This window comes from Phyllobates terribilis, unplaced genomic scaffold (genome assembly GCF_046119375.1).
Source record: "Phyllobates terribilis strain yellow unplaced genomic scaffold, ASM4611937v1 Scaffold_1__5_contigs__length_1240528914, whole genome shotgun sequence".
In the NCBI taxonomy this organism is placed as follows: Eukaryota; Metazoa; Chordata; class Amphibia; order Anura; family Dendrobatidae; genus Phyllobates; species Phyllobates terribilis.
The window spans coordinates 814,730,864-814,748,517 of NW_027362761.1; the positions used below are offsets into that span (position 1 = coordinate 814,730,864).

At 42.3% G+C, this 17,654-nt stretch overlaps 1 protein-coding gene across 10 annotated transcripts in view; it reads left to right on the forward strand.

Annotated features, from left to right (window-relative positions):
• The window catches only part of RUFY3 (RUN and FYVE domain containing 3), a 133,430-nt gene that overhangs the window by 96,392 nt on the left and 19,384 nt on the right, over positions 1-17,654 (forward strand). For 8 of the 10 annotated variants that reach the window (XR_012247144.1, XR_012247146.1, XM_073637369.1 and 5 more), the window contains exons 7-12: positions 2,118-2,183; positions 3,916-3,985; positions 6,122-6,202; positions 7,075-7,158; positions 13,392-13,559; positions 15,181-15,278. Coding sequence is in view for 8 of the 10 variants with exons in the window: in XM_073637369.1 (XP_073493470.1) it covers positions 2,118-2,183; positions 3,916-3,985; positions 6,122-6,202; positions 7,075-7,158; positions 13,392-13,559; positions 15,181-15,278 (567 nt within the window). In the remaining 2 variants the exon portion in view is untranslated. Of the gene's footprint in view, positions 1-2,117; positions 2,184-3,915; positions 3,986-6,121; positions 6,203-7,074; positions 7,159-13,391; positions 13,560-15,180; positions 15,279-17,134; positions 17,456-17,654 lie in introns of those variants that run through there. The other 2 variants (XM_073637438.1, XM_073637447.1) reach the window with 1 other exon arrangement.

Genomic DNA, 17,654 nt, shown 5'->3' on the forward strand with positions numbered 1-17,654 from the left:
TTTGTTTTTTTATCTGTGACATTTTACTTCTAATTTTAGCTTGAAAAATGGGTGACTTCTGATGTGTGATGGCAACGTGTTACCAGGCTTTGGGTGGTTTTCACAAAAAATCAATTCTGTGATGTGTATGCCGCGCTAAATTCATAGTGAATTCATCATGAATTAGCAATGATATATCCTTAAACAATATGGCACCAGTGCCCTTACCTTTTCCTAGTAATGTCTTAAAGGGAACCTGTCTTGTAAAAAAAAAAAAAAAAAAAAAAAAAAAAAATTACAGTTGGGCCCAGAAATATTTGGACAGTGACTGAATCTTTGTGATTTGGGCTCTGCATGCCACTATTTTGGATTAAGAATGAAACACCTGAGATGCAATTGAAGTGTAGACTTTCAGGTTTAATTAAAGGGGTTGAATAAAAATATCCTGTGAAATGTTTAAGAATTTCAACCATTTTTCTACAAAGCCTCCTCATTTCAGGGGCTCAGAAATGATTGGCCAGGTTAACTTTATGATAAATAAAAGCGATCAGCATGGCTAAAAATAGTTTCTATATTGGCAGGATCAAAACAGAAAGCTTATGACTCCACATCCTGCCCTTGTCACTATCACTATCCACAATCAGGTGGTGTAGAGAAAAGATAAACTGTGTCAGCAGCATTCGTACTGACTGTACCCTCGGGACGTAATCGCAGAAGAAAATCCACAGTGTAATCCAAAGCTGCACCAAATCCTGTGAATTTTGCGGATGGCAGCGGCTAATTAAAGTAGATTATTTCACAAAATCATACAGACAGTATTGCTACTGTAATACAGTGCACTTTTTCAGTGCAGAATATATATGCCCCGAAACCCATATAGTATCCAACACACATCCAGGGTAGTAACTAGAAAGCAACCATATTATGGCATGTGCTCATGTCATGTTTTTGCCTCGTTTTCCCCACGAAAAATGCAGCATTTTACTGTACCAGCAAAGTGAAATCTCATGCACATGTTGCTTATTTTTTCCTTGCAGATTTGAAGCACTTTCATTTCTGCTGGGTGTCAATTCTTTCAGCGTTTTCCACCCATCTTAATGACTGTGGGAAAAAAACGCTAAGGCTGTGTGCCCACGATGCATTTTTAATGCGTTTCTGCAGCGTTTTTGCAGCTGCGGAAACGCATTAAAAACGCATGGTAGGAGGCCTGCCATGTTCCCCAATGATAATCCGCATGTGCTGTGCACATGCTGCGGAAATTTCCGCTGCGGATTATCATTGCGGAAAAAAACACCGCACTACCAATTATTTTGCGGAGATGCTGTGTTTTCGCCGCCATTGACTTGCATTAGAACGCATGGAATCCGCATCACTGCATCTGTACTTGCGTAATTGGTGCGTTCTAATGTGCAGATGGTACCCGGGTGTAGAGGAGAGGAGAGTCTCATCCACACCCAGGTACCATAGAAACTGTAAAAACAAGACTAAAATAAAAAAATAAGCTCCTACTTGCTTCCCGACACTTTGCAGTGGATTGAAGGACCTGTGCTGATGTCAGAGTCATGTGACGGGTCACGTGACGCTGACGTCGGCAGGTCATTCAATCCACCGCTGTCTGCACCGAGCGAAGCAAGCCAGCGCGGGCCATCGGAGGGTAAGAGGGTAGGTATATATTTATTTTTTTATTTTTAACCACTCTCTCGGGTCACACTATATATATCCATGCCGTTTGCATGGATTTATATAGTGTGACCTAGTTGTCACAAGCACTTTCCAAGTGATGCTAATCGCTTGGAAAGCGCTTGTCAATCCGCATGCGGAAATGAAAGTGAATAACGCTCCATTTCCGCATGTCCCTGGCAGGAAAACGCATGTACAATCCGCATGTACAATCCGCATGCGTTTTTTTCTGCCAGGGAGATGCAGAAACGCTCAGGAAAAAATCCTGAGCATTTCTGCATCGTGGGCACATAGCCTAAAAAAGTTGTTTTTTTTTTTTGCTAATACACTGTTTTTGATACAGAAAGTTCTGCAACAAATATTTAACGCATGTACATACCCTAAGTGTAGCGATTCTATGATGCATTTGTATTGCTTCTGTTTGTGAATGATTGATTGTATTTTTGCTCTTTTCCTAGAGATGTCCAGATAACTGCTATATTAGATCAGAAGAATTATGTAGAAGAGCTTAACAGACAGTTGAGGTACAGTATACATATTTAAAGGGATTGTCCAGTCATAAAAACAGTTCTGAAAATGGCTTAAAACCAGTGATCATTTTTTTTAATAGCTGAACAAGGCCTTTAACCAGTTACAGTCAGCAGTATAACTTAAAGGGGTGTTCCAAAGGTCTAATAAATTTTAATCTAAATCCCTATTTTGTGCCATAATCTAAGCTAATTTCTAATATTCTTGCATTAAAAATTCCCTACCATTCCCTAACAGCTACTGCATTTTTTTCCCTTTGTCTTGTGTGGTGACGCTTTGTTTCAGTATCTCAGTGAATGCTGGGATACTTAAACGAAGCGTCATCAGGGGGCAGAGGGTACTGTCACAGCCTCTGCCCACTCCCTGAAACGAATTGTCATCAGTGATGCTAATTTCGGGGGCTGGGCTAGTCCCTGCTGTGTTTCTGTTTACTGTCATTGTGTGATGTGCACAATCCTAGCGTGCTCTGTGTTTTCTTCTCAGGTCAGATTGCCCAGCGTTCAAAGACCAGTGACATCCCTTCCGGGAGCGGCGCTGGTCTCTGAACGCTGGATATCCTGACATTGCTGCTCTGTTGCCGGCTCATTATTACTGATCTGAGCCAACAACACAGAGGGCGCTGTGATTGTGCTTATCACACATTGACAGCGTGCAGGGACTAGCTCTGCTCCTAAAATGAGCGAAACGCATGATGCTTTGTTTCAGGGAGGATGCAGAGGCTCTGTCAGTGACCTCAGCTTCTGCCCCCTGATGATGCTTCATTTGAGTGTCTGGGATACTCAAACTAAGTGTCATGACACAGGAAGTAAGGGGAGTAAATGCAATAGCTGTGAGATAGTGTAGCTAGGGAACGGTAGGGAATTTTTAATGCAAGCATATTACAAATTAGTTTAGATTACAGCACTAAACCAGTAAGGATTTAGATTAACATGTATTTGACCTTCAGACCACCCCTTTAAGTAGACATTTTGGCTTCAGCAAGTAAAGGTTATTAATATGCATAATGAAAAATCTATTCCCTACAAAATCGGGGAAATTTACATAAATGTATCAGTCATCATTCCTTCTGTATGGGATTGGTTATTATCATTTTCACATGTTTACTGTTATTTTTAATGCTTTGTCCTATTGTGACCCATTAGGGTTTAAATATAGCCAACTTCTCTTGTATGGGGAAAAGATCGGAAAGTGTCCTTACATTACATTTTCAAATGCCTCCATTTAATAGTAATGTATACAGCTGTGGCTCATGGACCACTAAGCATAAATAATTAAAGGGACAATTAGTACTACTAACAGACATGCATACTCTGCCCCAAGCAGACCAGTAATTCTAATTTGCTCCCTTTATCCCATTATCGGAGCTCTGTGTAAAATCAGTCTTATATAATTGGTTTGTGCTGATAATTCTAGCTCTCTGGCGTTTCTGCTACAGTTCCAGGAAGTGTATTTGTATTGTATAAATTATGGTAAAAAAGAGACAAATGTAGCACAAAATGTTTACAAAAAAAAATATTTTACCCAATGAAGAAAATTGCACAAGAATACAAAAACATATAATGTTCTATGAGGTAGACACAACTATGTTATTGTACAGGAATGGGAAGGTGTAAACCAGCTTGTATTAGTAAGCTATATCCAAAATAGATGTGCCTTCACTGTGTAAGGTCCGATTTGGTAAAACAAACAAACAATAAAAAATCTATATCTTTGTTTTATATATTCCAGTGCCACTGTTAACAATCTGCAGACAAAGGTGGATGCATTAGAAAAATCCAACACCAAACTAACTGAGGAGGTATTGTTCACTTCTGTAAATTGAAATGGCTAATCAGGCATGAAAGAATACTAGAAACCAAAAATTTGGTTAATTTTTCGAGTTTTTCAGCACATTTTTGTGCTGAAAAAGCCCCCCTCGGCTTATACTCAGATATATACTCTAGTATATAGAAATTCAGGTGGTGGATAGTGGTGGTGGTGGTGGGGGGTGCGGAGGAGGAGGGGGGGCACACGCTGTAGCTGGCTGATGCAGCTACCACGTGTGCCCACTGCTAAAGGGAGATGAATATTCACTCTTCTCCACTCCTATGGGCGTGGAGAAGAATGAATATTCATTCTCTTTAGCAGCACACAGGATCGCTGAGCCGCAGCTCCTGCTGACAGTGCCCACTACTAAAGAGAATGCATATTCACTCTTCTTCATTCCCATAGTCCCTCCGTGGAGAGGAGTGAATATGCTGGCAGCTCACATCAGCATCTGAGAGCGCATGACAGTGACTCCATGCGCTGCTCAGATGCTGACATGAGCTGCTGCTGCAGAACAGGACGCAGCGCTGGAGCAGAAGTGAGGAAGGAAGGTGAGTAGAAGTGTTTATTTTTTTATATGTGCAGTGATGGGGGTCATACATACCAGGATTGGGGGATGAGAAGGCCATGTATACCAGGATTGGTGGATGGTAGGGGCCATGCATACCAGGATTGGTGGATGGTAGGGGCCATGCATACCAGGATTGGGGATGAAGGGGGCCATGCATTCCAGGATTGGAGATGAGGGGGCCATGCATTCCAGGATTGGAGATGAGGGGGCCATGCATTCCAGGATTGGAGATGAGGGGGCCATGCATTCCAGGATTTGAGATGAGGGGGCCATGCATTCCAGGATTGGAGATGAGGGGGGCCATGCATTCCAGGATTGGAGATGAGTGGGCCATGCATTCCAGGATTGGAGATGAGGGGGCCATGCATACCAGGATGGGGAAATTTACCAGTAGCTGCTGCATTTCCCAACCTAGGCTACTCGAGTCAATAAGTTTTCCCATTTTTTTTCTGGTTAAAATTAGATGCCTAGGCTTATACTCAAGTGTATATACTGTACTCTCTGATTTTTGAACATTTTGCAAAGCAGGTTTACTATCAAATTCATGTCTAATATACTGCCTCATTTGCGATCAGCAGCTTTCACACTAGCAAAAAGTACGTAGTGACAAGGTGTAGATGAATTGATTCCTCTGTCTTGCAATAGCTGTGATATTTTGCATAGAAAGTAGTAATACATATTAATATTTAAATGAGTGTTCCATCTGGCTTATGGTGCTTCAATCAGGGGCAACATGAATCCGACACCGGCTGTGAATGCTGTGTATGTTTTACTCTGGAACTCTGCTGCATTTAGGATAAAGCATACTGTACTCCACCGTGATGTACAAGGGGATATTTCCTCGCACATCGTGGATGGAGAAGAGTCTTTGGTGATTGTAATTGTTTTAGCAAGAGGAACAACCCTTTCCCCCTCACAATTTTAATTCTCCTTGACAAGTTGAGAGGACGAATTAGGACGATTTTAAGGTTCTGAATGATGGCGTATCTAGTCTACATCAGATAGGAGAGGACTTTCCATTTAGTATTCATTTGATTGACCCTTACATAGCATTAATAAGTGTATGAACTTTACTCTGGGAACACCACCCACATAGAGTAATTTTATATGTCTGTCAGGTGAAGCTGCATCATCAAGCGGTTGACTTAGTTTACTCCAAAGCTGAATTCACATTCACACAGCTCAGTACTGATTAATTTTGACTTTCATATTGGTACTGCTAAATGTGCTGCAAAGAAAAAAAAGTAGGAATCACTCTGATTCTGTGTGTTTTTATGGGAGACATCATAGCTGCTAGTTTCCACCCATCAGCTTAAAGAGTACTGAAAGTTAGACATAGAGTCTACAGAGGGAAAAATGCTGAAAACAAGTCATATAATGGCCAGAAATAGTGTTAAAAATAGCATAAATCCTCATGTACACCTATGAGAATCTATTCATCCAAAATGACTGGTATGCCTTAAGAAAATTGGTAGATAAGTAATGTTTAATGAAATAAATAAACAATGAACAATAAATTATCAAGAAAAAGATTCATATTCTTATTTCATTTTTCAGCTTGCTGTGGCAAACAACAGAATTATTACCATGCAGGAGGAAATGGAGAGGATGAAAGAAGATAGTACATACTTCTCCAAGGTAGGCTTGGTGTAAGAAATAATATACAATACTTTGAAGCATTAGTAGTGTACCAGAGGAGATCTTGCTTAGTGAAGCACCTTCTTCTCCCAAAAAAAAAGTGGGTTGCATGTCTTTGCTCAGAGAACATCATGTTATCAGCATCACATTATCCTCTTTAAAGCAAAGAACGATCATATTAACGATTGCTCTGTGCACATAGAGGTGTGTGGTCAACCTGGCTAAACAGGCTATTAAATGACTGCCGATGGGATTGCGTGTGGTCGTTTAGCAGCCATGGTCGGCTTGTCTAAATGGGACCTAATAATCTAAAGTACTGTTCTTCTAAGGCTATGTTCACACACATTATGTTTTGCTGCGTATTTTGCTGCAGATTTTTATGCAAATTTTCAGCTGTGTCTGGCAGTACCAGCAAAGTCTGAGAAACCAGAATTCTCTGTTCACACATGTTGCTTTTTGCTTGCTGCGTATTTTCTGCCTTGCTTGTGTTTTTGGAAAATAGATCATGTCACTTCTTTCAGCGTTTTTCAGCATTTTTTTCACCCATAGGAAGTAATGGGTGATGAAAACAACACTGCAAAACCGCACCGTTTTTTGCAGCTTTTTTGATGGCAAAATAGAATGGGATTCTATTTTTTTCACAGAACTTTATGTACATGCCTAAATAGAGACAGAAGGACAGTGAACAAAACACTGCAAATATGCATCAAAAAACGCAGGAAAACCTGCATTTTTGATGCCGCTGTTTTCCTGGCAGAGAAAAGTTGTCAGCAGATTTAGCTGCAGAAAAAAACACAACGTGTGTTAACATAGCCTTATATTTTATTTTATATCGACAGTTAATTCATGGTTTTTTTTCTTCATTTTTTAAGGGGAACAAGCAAGAGAGAACAGCAGACGGGCAAATGCTTAGTGAAGTCAGGAAACACTTGAAGGAAGAAACTCAGTTGAGACTGGTAGGATCACATTGTCATGGCACCTGAAGGTTTCAACAGCTCGGACTGTCAAATGGATGCATCATTTCAGCAGTCAATTCAATACTAGTGTATCTTATTGCATAGCCATACTTTCTGTCTTTTAATTCACTTTCTCAAAGTAAATAGGCTAAAATTTTACACTGCTTCATTCACAATCTATTTTCGTCGGTGTTTCAGCCTGCTGTTTGTTACACTGTGATGTAGGTGCAAGCACTAGGAAAGATCTAGAAGTACAGACGGATTTCTCTATAAATCCTTATGCCGCAAGCACCAACGGTTGTGGCAACATTCAGCATTATCTGGCCTTAGGCTACGAGTCTGCAGTCACTCTGAGACTGCAGACGTGTGAATCCTTGCATTGCGCTCACAGCTTGCTGTGAGGATTCTCCGATGCTGGCGCTGGGATTGCGGTCATGTGCCAACTAGACGGAAAGGGTATTGAGCGAGGCCGAACAAGTGTAATTGGAATGTGGCCGGAAGTATGCATAACCCATACTTGCGGGCACATGACCACCCGCTCCCGGTGCCGACACTGGAGAATCCTCACAGCATGCATGATATGAGGATTCACAAGTCTGCAGTCACATAGGCTACAAGTCTGCAGTCACTCTATGGCCGGATAACCCATTTAATTTTATCATTTAACTGTTACCGGAAAGGCTGCGTTACTTACCGATAACAGGATTTTTCGGAGCCCATGACAGCACCACGAGAGATGATCCGCCCATCAAGGACAGGAAACTTACAGGTTAAAAAGGGCGGCACCTCTCTCCCGCCTCAGTTTAAGTTAACAGAGCATGAGAGGAACGCCAAGGTTAATTACAACAAGACAAATTCATTTTAAGCCAATGACTTTAATTAACTTCCCCCGAGGGTGCAAAAAAGGAAAATAACTCTACGGGAGTGCAAAACACCAGTGTAGGGAGTGAATATGAGGATGCAGTCATGGGCTCCAAAAAATCCTGTTACCGGTAAGTAACTAAGGCTTTATTCGTACTCCCATGACAGCACCACGAGAGAATTACAGAGACGAAAGGAGATTGGGGAGGGACCACAGCCTGAAGCACCCTTCTCCCAAAGGTGAGATCAGAGGAATCACCCAAATATAACCTATAATGCCTATAGAAGGTGGAGGGAGAAGACCAGGTGGCAGCCTTGCATATGTCTTCGATGGAAACCTCCGTCTTCTCGGCCCAGGAGGTTGCTACTGCTCTGGTGGAGTGTGCCCTCAACCCCTCCGGTACTTCCGAAGAGTAGGCGAGGGAGATGGCCTCTCTAATCCACCTCGCAATTGTAGCTTTTGAAGCTTTACAACCTTTCCTAGCCCCCTGATGGCATATAAATAGGGAACTATCTTTCCTAAAACTCTGTGAGACCTCCAGATATTTAAGTACGTGCCTCCTAACATCCAATGTGTGTAGTTTCTCCTCTTTCTGATTTTTAGGGGGAAAACAAAAAGTTGGAAGATTTATCTCTTGAGTCCTATGAAATCGTGAGACTACCTTTGGAAGAAAAGCTGGGTCAGACCTTAGTACAATTCTATCATCCAGAATTCGAGTAAATGGTGGGGATATAGAAAGCGCCTGTATGTCACTCACTCTTCTGGCTGAAGTCAGGGCAACTAACAGGGCTGTCTTGAGAAGAAGAATTTTATGGGAGGCTGAATCTAGGGGCTCGAAGGGAGGGTTAGTCAAGGCATTTAAGACCAGGTTTAATTCAGGGAGTGGATCTGGATTTAATAATAGGTCTACACCTAAGAGAGGCTTTTATAAACTGTGCTATCCAATAATTAGCCGCTATATTGAAGGAAAATAAAGCTCCTAAAGCCGAAACTTGTACTTTTCAATGTACTAGTGGTAAGGCCCTGTTCTAAACCCCGCTGTAGAAATTCTAGTATCTTCCCAATAGGGATCCCATCCTCTGGTTTGAATTTTGAAAAGGACAGGAACTTCCTCCAAGTTCTAGCGTAGATGTGGGTAGTAACAGGTTTTCTGCTACATAGGAGAGTGTTTACTACCTATGTGGAAAACCCTTTGCTGGTTAACAGTGCCCTTTCAAATTCCATGCCATTAAATGGAGATTTGAGGCTGGAGGATGGGAAACCTGACCCTGAGGGAGAAGGTCCGGAATCTCCGGAAGAACCCAGGGGTCTGATATTGACATTCTCCGGAGACAAGAGAACCATGGCCTCTTGGGCCAAAAGGGGCATATGAGGATCATTCTGGCTTTGTCTGCCCTGATTTTCCTTATGACTGACGGAAGCAGGACCATGGGAGGGAATGCATATGCCAAAGGAAACTCCCAGGGAATCATGAAGGCGTTCACTGCCTTTCTCTGAGGTTTAGAGAACAAAACGTTGCCACCTTCCGAGTGTATTTTGTCACGAACAAGTCCACTGTTGGAAGACCCCACATTTCCACAATCTTGGAGAATATCTGAGGGTTCAAGGACCATTCTCCTTCTCTTAGGGAATTGCGGCTGAGAAAATCTGCTCTGACGTTCTCTTTTCCTCTTAGATGTACAGCAGAAAGGGAGAGAAAATGATCTGCTTTCTGAAGAAGTGTGTCTGCTGCTCTCATTAAGTCTCTTGAACGGGTTCCCCCTTGATGATTTATATATGCTACTGTGACTTGATTGTCCGAGAGTATACGGACATCCTGGCCCTGCAAATATACAAGGAACCCACTGAGCGCCAAAAGTTCCTTAACATTCGAGGAAAACTGTACCTCATTCTCTGACCAGGTCCCCTGAATTAAGTTACCTTCAAAATGAGCTCCCCAACCTGTAGCACTTGCACCCATAGTCAAGACTGCAGTAGGTTTACTTTCCCAAGGGACTCCCCTAGAAAGATTAGTGTATACCAACCACCAACGAAGGGATTGTAAGGAGCGAGGGGCCAAGGTAAACTGCTGGTCTAGATGTCCATCTAGAATTGAGTCGTATATAATATATCCAATTGAAGAGCCCTTGAGTGAAATTGGGACCAACGCACCGCGGTAAAACTTGAGGTCAGGGTCCTTAATAATGACATGGCTTTACGGAGTGACATAGAGGGTCTATCCATACAATGTTTTACTAGGCCCTGGGTTTTTGCAATCTTTTCTTCTGATAAATAGCATAACTGTCTTTCTGAATCTAAAATGACCCCCAGGAACTGTTGAGCCTTTTGTGGGGTCAACCTAGATTTTTCCAGATTTAGAAACCAACCTAGGCCTTCTAGGACAGAAATTGTCACTTGAAGGTGGGCTTCGCATTGTACAAAGGAGTTCCCCACTATCAGGAAATCATCCAGGTAAGGGATTATTAAGATGTCTTTTTCTCTATAATGGGCCATAACTTCTGCCACTAGTTTGGTAAAAACTCTCGGGGTTATAGCCAACCCAAAGGGAAGGGCGGTATACTGGAAGTGTTTAACAACCCCTCTTATTTCAATGGCCACCCTTAAATACTTCTGATAATCCTTATGAATGGGAACATGGTAATATGCGTCTCTAAGATCCAGTACTACCATATAACAGTGGGGGAAAAGTAATTTTATTATCTTTTTTAATGACTCCATTTTAAAGGTATCTATTTTAAGAAGGCTATTTAAGGATCTTAAACTTATGATTGTCCTGAAGCACCCATCTTGTTTGGGGACCAGGAAGAGCGGGGAGTAGAATCCGTGTCCCTCTTCTGTTTTCGGAATCTCAATCCGGACGTGTTTCTTTATTAGGTCTTGAATCTCCGATACAAGGGCAGTCTGCTGTTCTGGGGAGGAACTAGAGGGAATAATCACGAATCTTCTGTAAGGAAGGGCTTTAAATTGAAATTTAAGACCAAATCTAATTTAGGCTCAGAATCCAATTGCTATGTGAAATACTTTCCCAAGCCGGGAAAAACAATGACAACCTCCCTCCCACCTGGGCCGATTGGGATTCCCCTGGCTTCTGCTCATCTTTGGAAGAAGAACCAAAGAGTAGGCCTATACCTTTGCTACCTCTTTCTTCGAATTTCGCCTGATCTCTAAAAAATCTTCTTCAGACAAACTTCTTTTTCCGAAATTATTTCTTAAAAGAGGGTAGAGATACAGACGGAAACCCTTTCTTAGGATCTCCAGCTTTTTCCAAAAGTTCATCTATAGTTTGGCCGAAAAGATATTCCCCCTCACAAGGAATTATACAGAGTCTAGACTTCGTTTGTACATCTCCAGGCCAGCATTTAAGCCATAGGGCTCTCCGAGCAGCATTTGATAGAGCTAATGATTTCGCTGCCAGTCTTACCGAGTCCACAGACACGTCAGCCAGAAAGGCCGCTGCACCCTGTTCTAGGGGGAGGGAAGAAATAATCTCCTTCCTGGAGACACCCTCCTTCAGTTGGTTGTCTAGCTGTTCCAGCCAGACCATCAGGGCTCTGGATGTGCAAGTTGCTGCAACTGCTGGTTTCAGGGCTCCTGTAGCTGTCTCCCATGCATCTTTCAAAAAGGTATCTGCTCGTCTGTCCAGGGGGTCTCTTAATGCTCCCATGTCGTCGAAGGGGAGAGAAGACTTTTTTGATGCTTTAGCAATGGCAACATCTAGCCTTGGTGCCTTTGACCAAGAGGAACTTGCGGCATCATCAAACGGATACCTCCTTTTGAAGGAGGGGGGGATGCTACCCTTCCTGTCTGGCTTTTGCCACTCTCTTATCAATGAGATCTTTAATTTTAGTGTTCATGGGAAAACATCTCTTCTTTTTCTGATCTAATCCCCCAAACATTACATCCTCCAAAGATTTTTCTGGTCCAGTGTCCACAATGCCCATGGTAGTCCGGACAGCTTTCACCAAGGCATCAACCTCATGCAGAGGAAAACATTGTCTATCAGACTCGCTATTAGAGGAAGAAAGGGAAGAGGAGGAAACGTCTGAGATATCAGAGTCTGAGCCTGGCTGAGGGTCCTGAGGAGAATGCCTGGGCTCAGAATTCCCTCGCCAAGCCTTGTCTATTTCTTCTTTAATTAAAGTTTTTAGACCTAAGGAAAACCCCGGGGTTTCTTCCATCATCACCTTGTCAATACAAGGTTGACACAATTTTTTAATATATGCATCAGGGAGCGGATTGCTGCATAGGGCACATTCCTTATGTTTTGATTTAAATGAACAATTCTTGTTCTGAAAAAATTATAGACAGAAAAATAGAGGAAGAATTAGTAGAACTTTCATGAAGATTTCACTTACCCCCTGGAATATGTGGTACCGTAGAAGCAGAGGAATCCTTATTAACTGGCGGAGGATCACGCCGAACAACAGGACCTTCCTTCCTGCTTTTTGCGGTGAACTTCCTAGTCGAACGATTGGACCCAGCCCGGGAACGACGTTGCACCGCCTGTTGTGAGGGCTGCTCCTGCAGCAGTTGTTCATGCTGAGGTGATAGCTGCTCTTGCGAATCTCCGATGTTGCCAAAAGAAAACAATGGGCTGGGAAATACCTCTGTATGCTGCCAGGTCCTTTTCATACTGGCCATACCTGGTACCTGTGTGGTGGGTCCCCGGAAGGAACCTCACACTCCCCCCAGGTGGGCTAGTCACTGCCTCCCAGCAGCACTGGCGGGACGCCCCTCGTCAGCGGTGAACAGGCTCCCGCTTCGGCGTTCTCACACGCTCGCATGCGGTCCTATACTTCCTGGCCGCGCGAGAACCACACCCACTTCCGGCGGAAGGCTCCGGCGCTCCGGAAATACAATACAGGGCCGCACTTGCATAGTGTAGCGGGGGGGGGGGGGTTGCCCGCATGCGGACCCACACATAGCGGACCATCCACCTCCACAAGAGGGGATGTCACGCTGACCGCAACGCACACAGAGGTGCCCCAATGAGCCCTGCCGAGGCGTCTCCAGAAGTTCAGGACCGACTAGGGCAGGAACTTCACCGCCCCAGCCCTGTCTATTCCATCTGGGGCAAGAGACCTTTTTCTTCATCCAGCAGGTAAGCCTGATAGGTCTCCCATCAAGGACAGGAAACCTAAACGGAGGCGGGAGAGAGGTGCCGCCCTTTTTAACCTGTAGGATACCTGTCCTTGATGGGTGGATCCTCTCTCGTGGTGCTGTCATGGGAGTACGAATAAATATATATCTTTGTACCAGATTATCCAGAAGACAGAAAGAGTCAATAATTGAGAGTAAATATTTTCTGCCACAGCTCTTTCTCCCTTCCCACCCTATGTCCTGTTGTGTATTAATATATTTTTTGTTTTAGGACATAGAAAAAGAACTGGAGGTACAAATAGGAATGAGGCAAGAGATGGAAATGGCTATGAAGATGCTGGATAAGGATGTCTGTGAGAAGCAAGATGCTTTAGCAGCACTCAGACAACAACTTGATGATCTCAGGGCTTTAAAGCATGAACTGTCCTTTAAACTTCAGGTGGGAAGACCTAGACTTAGGCACTCTAGGAACACTCTAGGAGAAAGCATTACTTATTGTTAGTTATCACATAAAAAGGTTGGGCCTTTTCATCTAAGGCTGCGTTCACACATTGAGTATTTCCCTGCGTTTTTTTACGCTGCGTATTTTCCTGCTTTTTTTATGCAGGTAAAAAAAGCACCTCCATTCACACACTGCGTAAAAAAGCGCAGCGTGAAATGAAGGGTGACATGTGTACTGTCTGTGTCTATGTGTCATGTATGTGTGTGTGTGTGTGTGTGTGTCCCTAGCAGTGTATGTACAGACTATGGGTACTCACCTACCCGATGGATGAGAGACGCGTCTGCTCCGGTCCCGCGCTTGCAGCATCTGCCGTGAAGCGATCAGCAGACTGTCAGCTGACCGGCTTGTAGTCAGCTGACCGGCCGGTTACAAGCCGGTTAGCTAACAGCTGATCGGCTCACCGGCAGATGCTGGAAGCGTGGGATGTGAGCGGACTGGACCGGACGCCTCTCCCCTGACATCGTGTAGGTGAGTATCCATCCTGCGCCTCCGTAAAAAAGCGATGGAATTACGCAGTGTGTGAACACCGCTGCGTAATTCCATCACTTATAATGGACACAATAGGAGAAAGCGCGGGACGCAGCAGCGTAAAGAATTGACATGCGTAAAATTACACAGTGTCTGGACGGCAAAGTGAATTTCCCATTCACTTTGCTGGCAGACACAAAGCACATTGCGTATTTTCAAAAAATGCGCGAAAATACGCAATGTGTGAACGCAGCCTAAGTGTGTATTTTTCACATTTTTAAAACCTTTTTTTATTTTACAACCACAGAGTTTCACACAAAAAAAGATTTTTTTTAAATTGCATTCCCCTTTCTGTAGAAACTATTTTTGTATATTGGACATATTTTCTTTTTCGACGGGGCGGGGCGAGAAACAGCAGTTCAAACTGGCTGTGTCTTTGTTTTATGTTCTTGCTTTTTTTATTTATACATTTTTTTTTCCATTTATTTTACAAACTGAGCTCCCTCCCCCCATAAGGTCTAAAAAGACCTTTTTGGGAGGGGAATTTGAACACATTGATAAATTCTATTACATCATATTAATTCATTCTATTCCCCCAGTTACAGGGGAAATGCAGCCTCATGCCTGCATAGCGGAGCTGACTGAGTCTCCCAAGACCCAACAAACTGCTGCTCTCTCCCTACACCCGGCGATCATATGATCACGGAGTTCAGAAGAGAAAACACTGTTAGTGCTTCCTTATCTGTATACATAAGTGCTGGTTCAGTGTTGTGTAGACAGAGATTGAGAAGCTAAACGTGTTAATAAACCTTTTTTTCCCTTCTCTATGGGTAGTCTGGCTGTGTCTGACAGCCCAATCCCTCCCCAAATTATATGCAATCGCCTGCAAGCTGCTTACTATACATTGATGTTTTAGAACGTCAGTACAGAGTAAAGTGTGGACCACCCAGCCTTTTTTAGTATATGGACAGTTCAGAAGTAGTTAAAGCATGTAATGTATTTTGTGAAACTTCACTGATGTCTAAGTAACTGGTATAACTTCTATTCCTGTAAGACATTATTTTAATAGTGCTGTTAAATCTCGCTTCAGAGCTCAGATTTGGCAGTGAAACAGAAGACTGAGTTAAACAGTCGCTTGGAAGAGAAAACCAATCAGATGGCTGCCACGATCAAACAACTGGAGCAGAGGTAACATACATGGAGTGGACTGCTAAGGCTTTATATTACATATCTTGATAGCAGAGTGTTAAATGGTTGTCAGGGAAGAGGTTGCAGGAATTGAATAAAGGAGAAAAAACAGCAATTTTTCTTCTTCTTGTTTCTTTTTCTTATTTCAAACAATTTGACGCAGCAATAGAATATTTTGAATTTTCTTTAAATTTAACACCATGTTTCTCTGGCTTCCACACTGACTAATTCCATAATGTATGTTTAGGCACAGTTCAAACTTCCGTTCTGACATTCCATGTATGTGTTCCATTTTAAGAACAGACAAATGAAGTTCATGGCAAAAATGGACCTGTTGCATAACTCATGCAAACAGAAGCTTAATTATTATGGGCCCCATCTGGGTTCGTTCATGTGTCAGATTTCAGAACGGGAGAAAAAAGTGCAGCATGTGGGGCCCAATGGATCCATTTGTCTGTTCCTAAAACATAAGAGAGAGTGCAAATGTGAACCAGCGTAATAAGGCTATGCTTTTGTAATACTGGGCTATATATCTACTGTAAAGAGATATAGTTAGTGCACTAGTGGGAGGTTACTGCATTTAATGCATATATTAAACCATATAGTTAAATAGCATGTAGTAAGGTGCTAAGCGCCCTCTAATGGCAACACCAAAAGCTTTATACTGCTGTGTATGATGAAATTAGTTAGCAAAAATGTTGTAACTGTTCATTGAAATTCCATAGGACTGACTTTGATGGCCAAGTACAGCCCACTGTCTTCAGCAGTCCCATAGAGATTAGAGTCCCAGTGCTCGTGCTCTAGTACCTGTCCTATGGTTTTTTAAATCTGCAGTATATAAATCTGTCAGAGTTTTACTACTTATTTTAACTCCTTTCTGTGTAGCAGATATTTGCAGTGAATCCACATTAAAACCTGCAACAAAATCTATGTGATGATTTTTCTGTGTACTTTTCGCAGATTTTTTGGTGAAAAAGTGGAAAATTACAACACATGTGGACTTGGCCTAAGGGTGGGCATTCACAAGATTGCCTGCTTGATGTACCAGTTAAATGGGTTGTCCACCTTTTGGAGCAATTTATTTATATTTTAAGTACATGTAAATACATGTATTTGGGCTAAAAATGTTGCACAGGTAGCTTTTTATAGCCTCTGTGTTGCAAGGTTCGTTGTTGGCTGTAGAATGAGTTAACTGAAAATCCATGAGTGAGCTCATTATGACGGTCTGACAGAGTGTTTGTAACTCTTATCTATCTTTTTCTGAGCTCCTCTTAGCTGATTTATGACCACAGACAACATAAACTTGAATGTCCAGGAATGTAAGAGTCTGTAAAAGCCAAAATGCAAGATTTTTAGCCCCAAATACATGCCCTTATGCAAGAAAAAGGTTGTCCACAAAGTTGGACAACACCGTTTTAATATGGATTTTGTGCAAATAATTTTGTTGCATAAAAACCTATAGAAATCTTTAATTAGTCAATTGAGTATTAAATGCCATTTATATCTGGAAATACCTACATCAACATATACTTGTTGTAGAAAACAATTAGCCCTATATGTGTAATGTTGTTAATTCTGGCACTCCGTCCATATTAGTATTGATACCCAGGCTCCTTAGATTTTGCTAAAGGCAGTAGGATTTTGTAAGAAGCTCACCTTTGGTGTTAGCCATAAAATGGATATATTATGGGGCCATCTATACACAAACCTGATATGTTTTCTTTATTTTAGTTGTACTGTATTTCTGTATGAATTTCCTAATACATCTTTTTCTTTTGATGTTCTCTGTTTTATTAATCATTTACCCTTAAATCTCATTTAACTTTTTGTTTTTTGTTCTTAAATTAACAAATTAGTGAAAAGAATTTGTTGAAACAGGCAAAAACCTTAAGTAGTACAGCCAGTAAACTGTTACAGAAGCAGCACTAGGTGGCTAACGCAAAGCGCCTTGCCAGCACTAACAGAGGAACTTGGTAGCAGGAGGAAGCAAGAAAAGTCTGCCTTGTTACTAGCTACTACATAGATGTTAAATGTTGCCTACTGTTCATTTGAAAATCGCAGCATTTTGAAGCCATGGCTCCTCCGTTCTGTTATCCTTTCTTTCTCCCACCCTCTCACTATAGATGAAATCTTTGTTAGACCCCACAAAAATTTGCCAAATAAACTTTTTAAAACCATGTCTTTGTGATGCCTCATCAACTGTGTAAATATCACTGAGGATACCACCACTAGGACCCACAGGGATCCCTGAAGGGAACCTGATAGCTGATACATGCTGTCCGATCCAGGGGCATCTTGTATGAGACACTGGCTGTATGATCCCAGCCAGGTATGTTTGACTCTGAAACACTGCGGCGTTTCATAGAAGAACATACT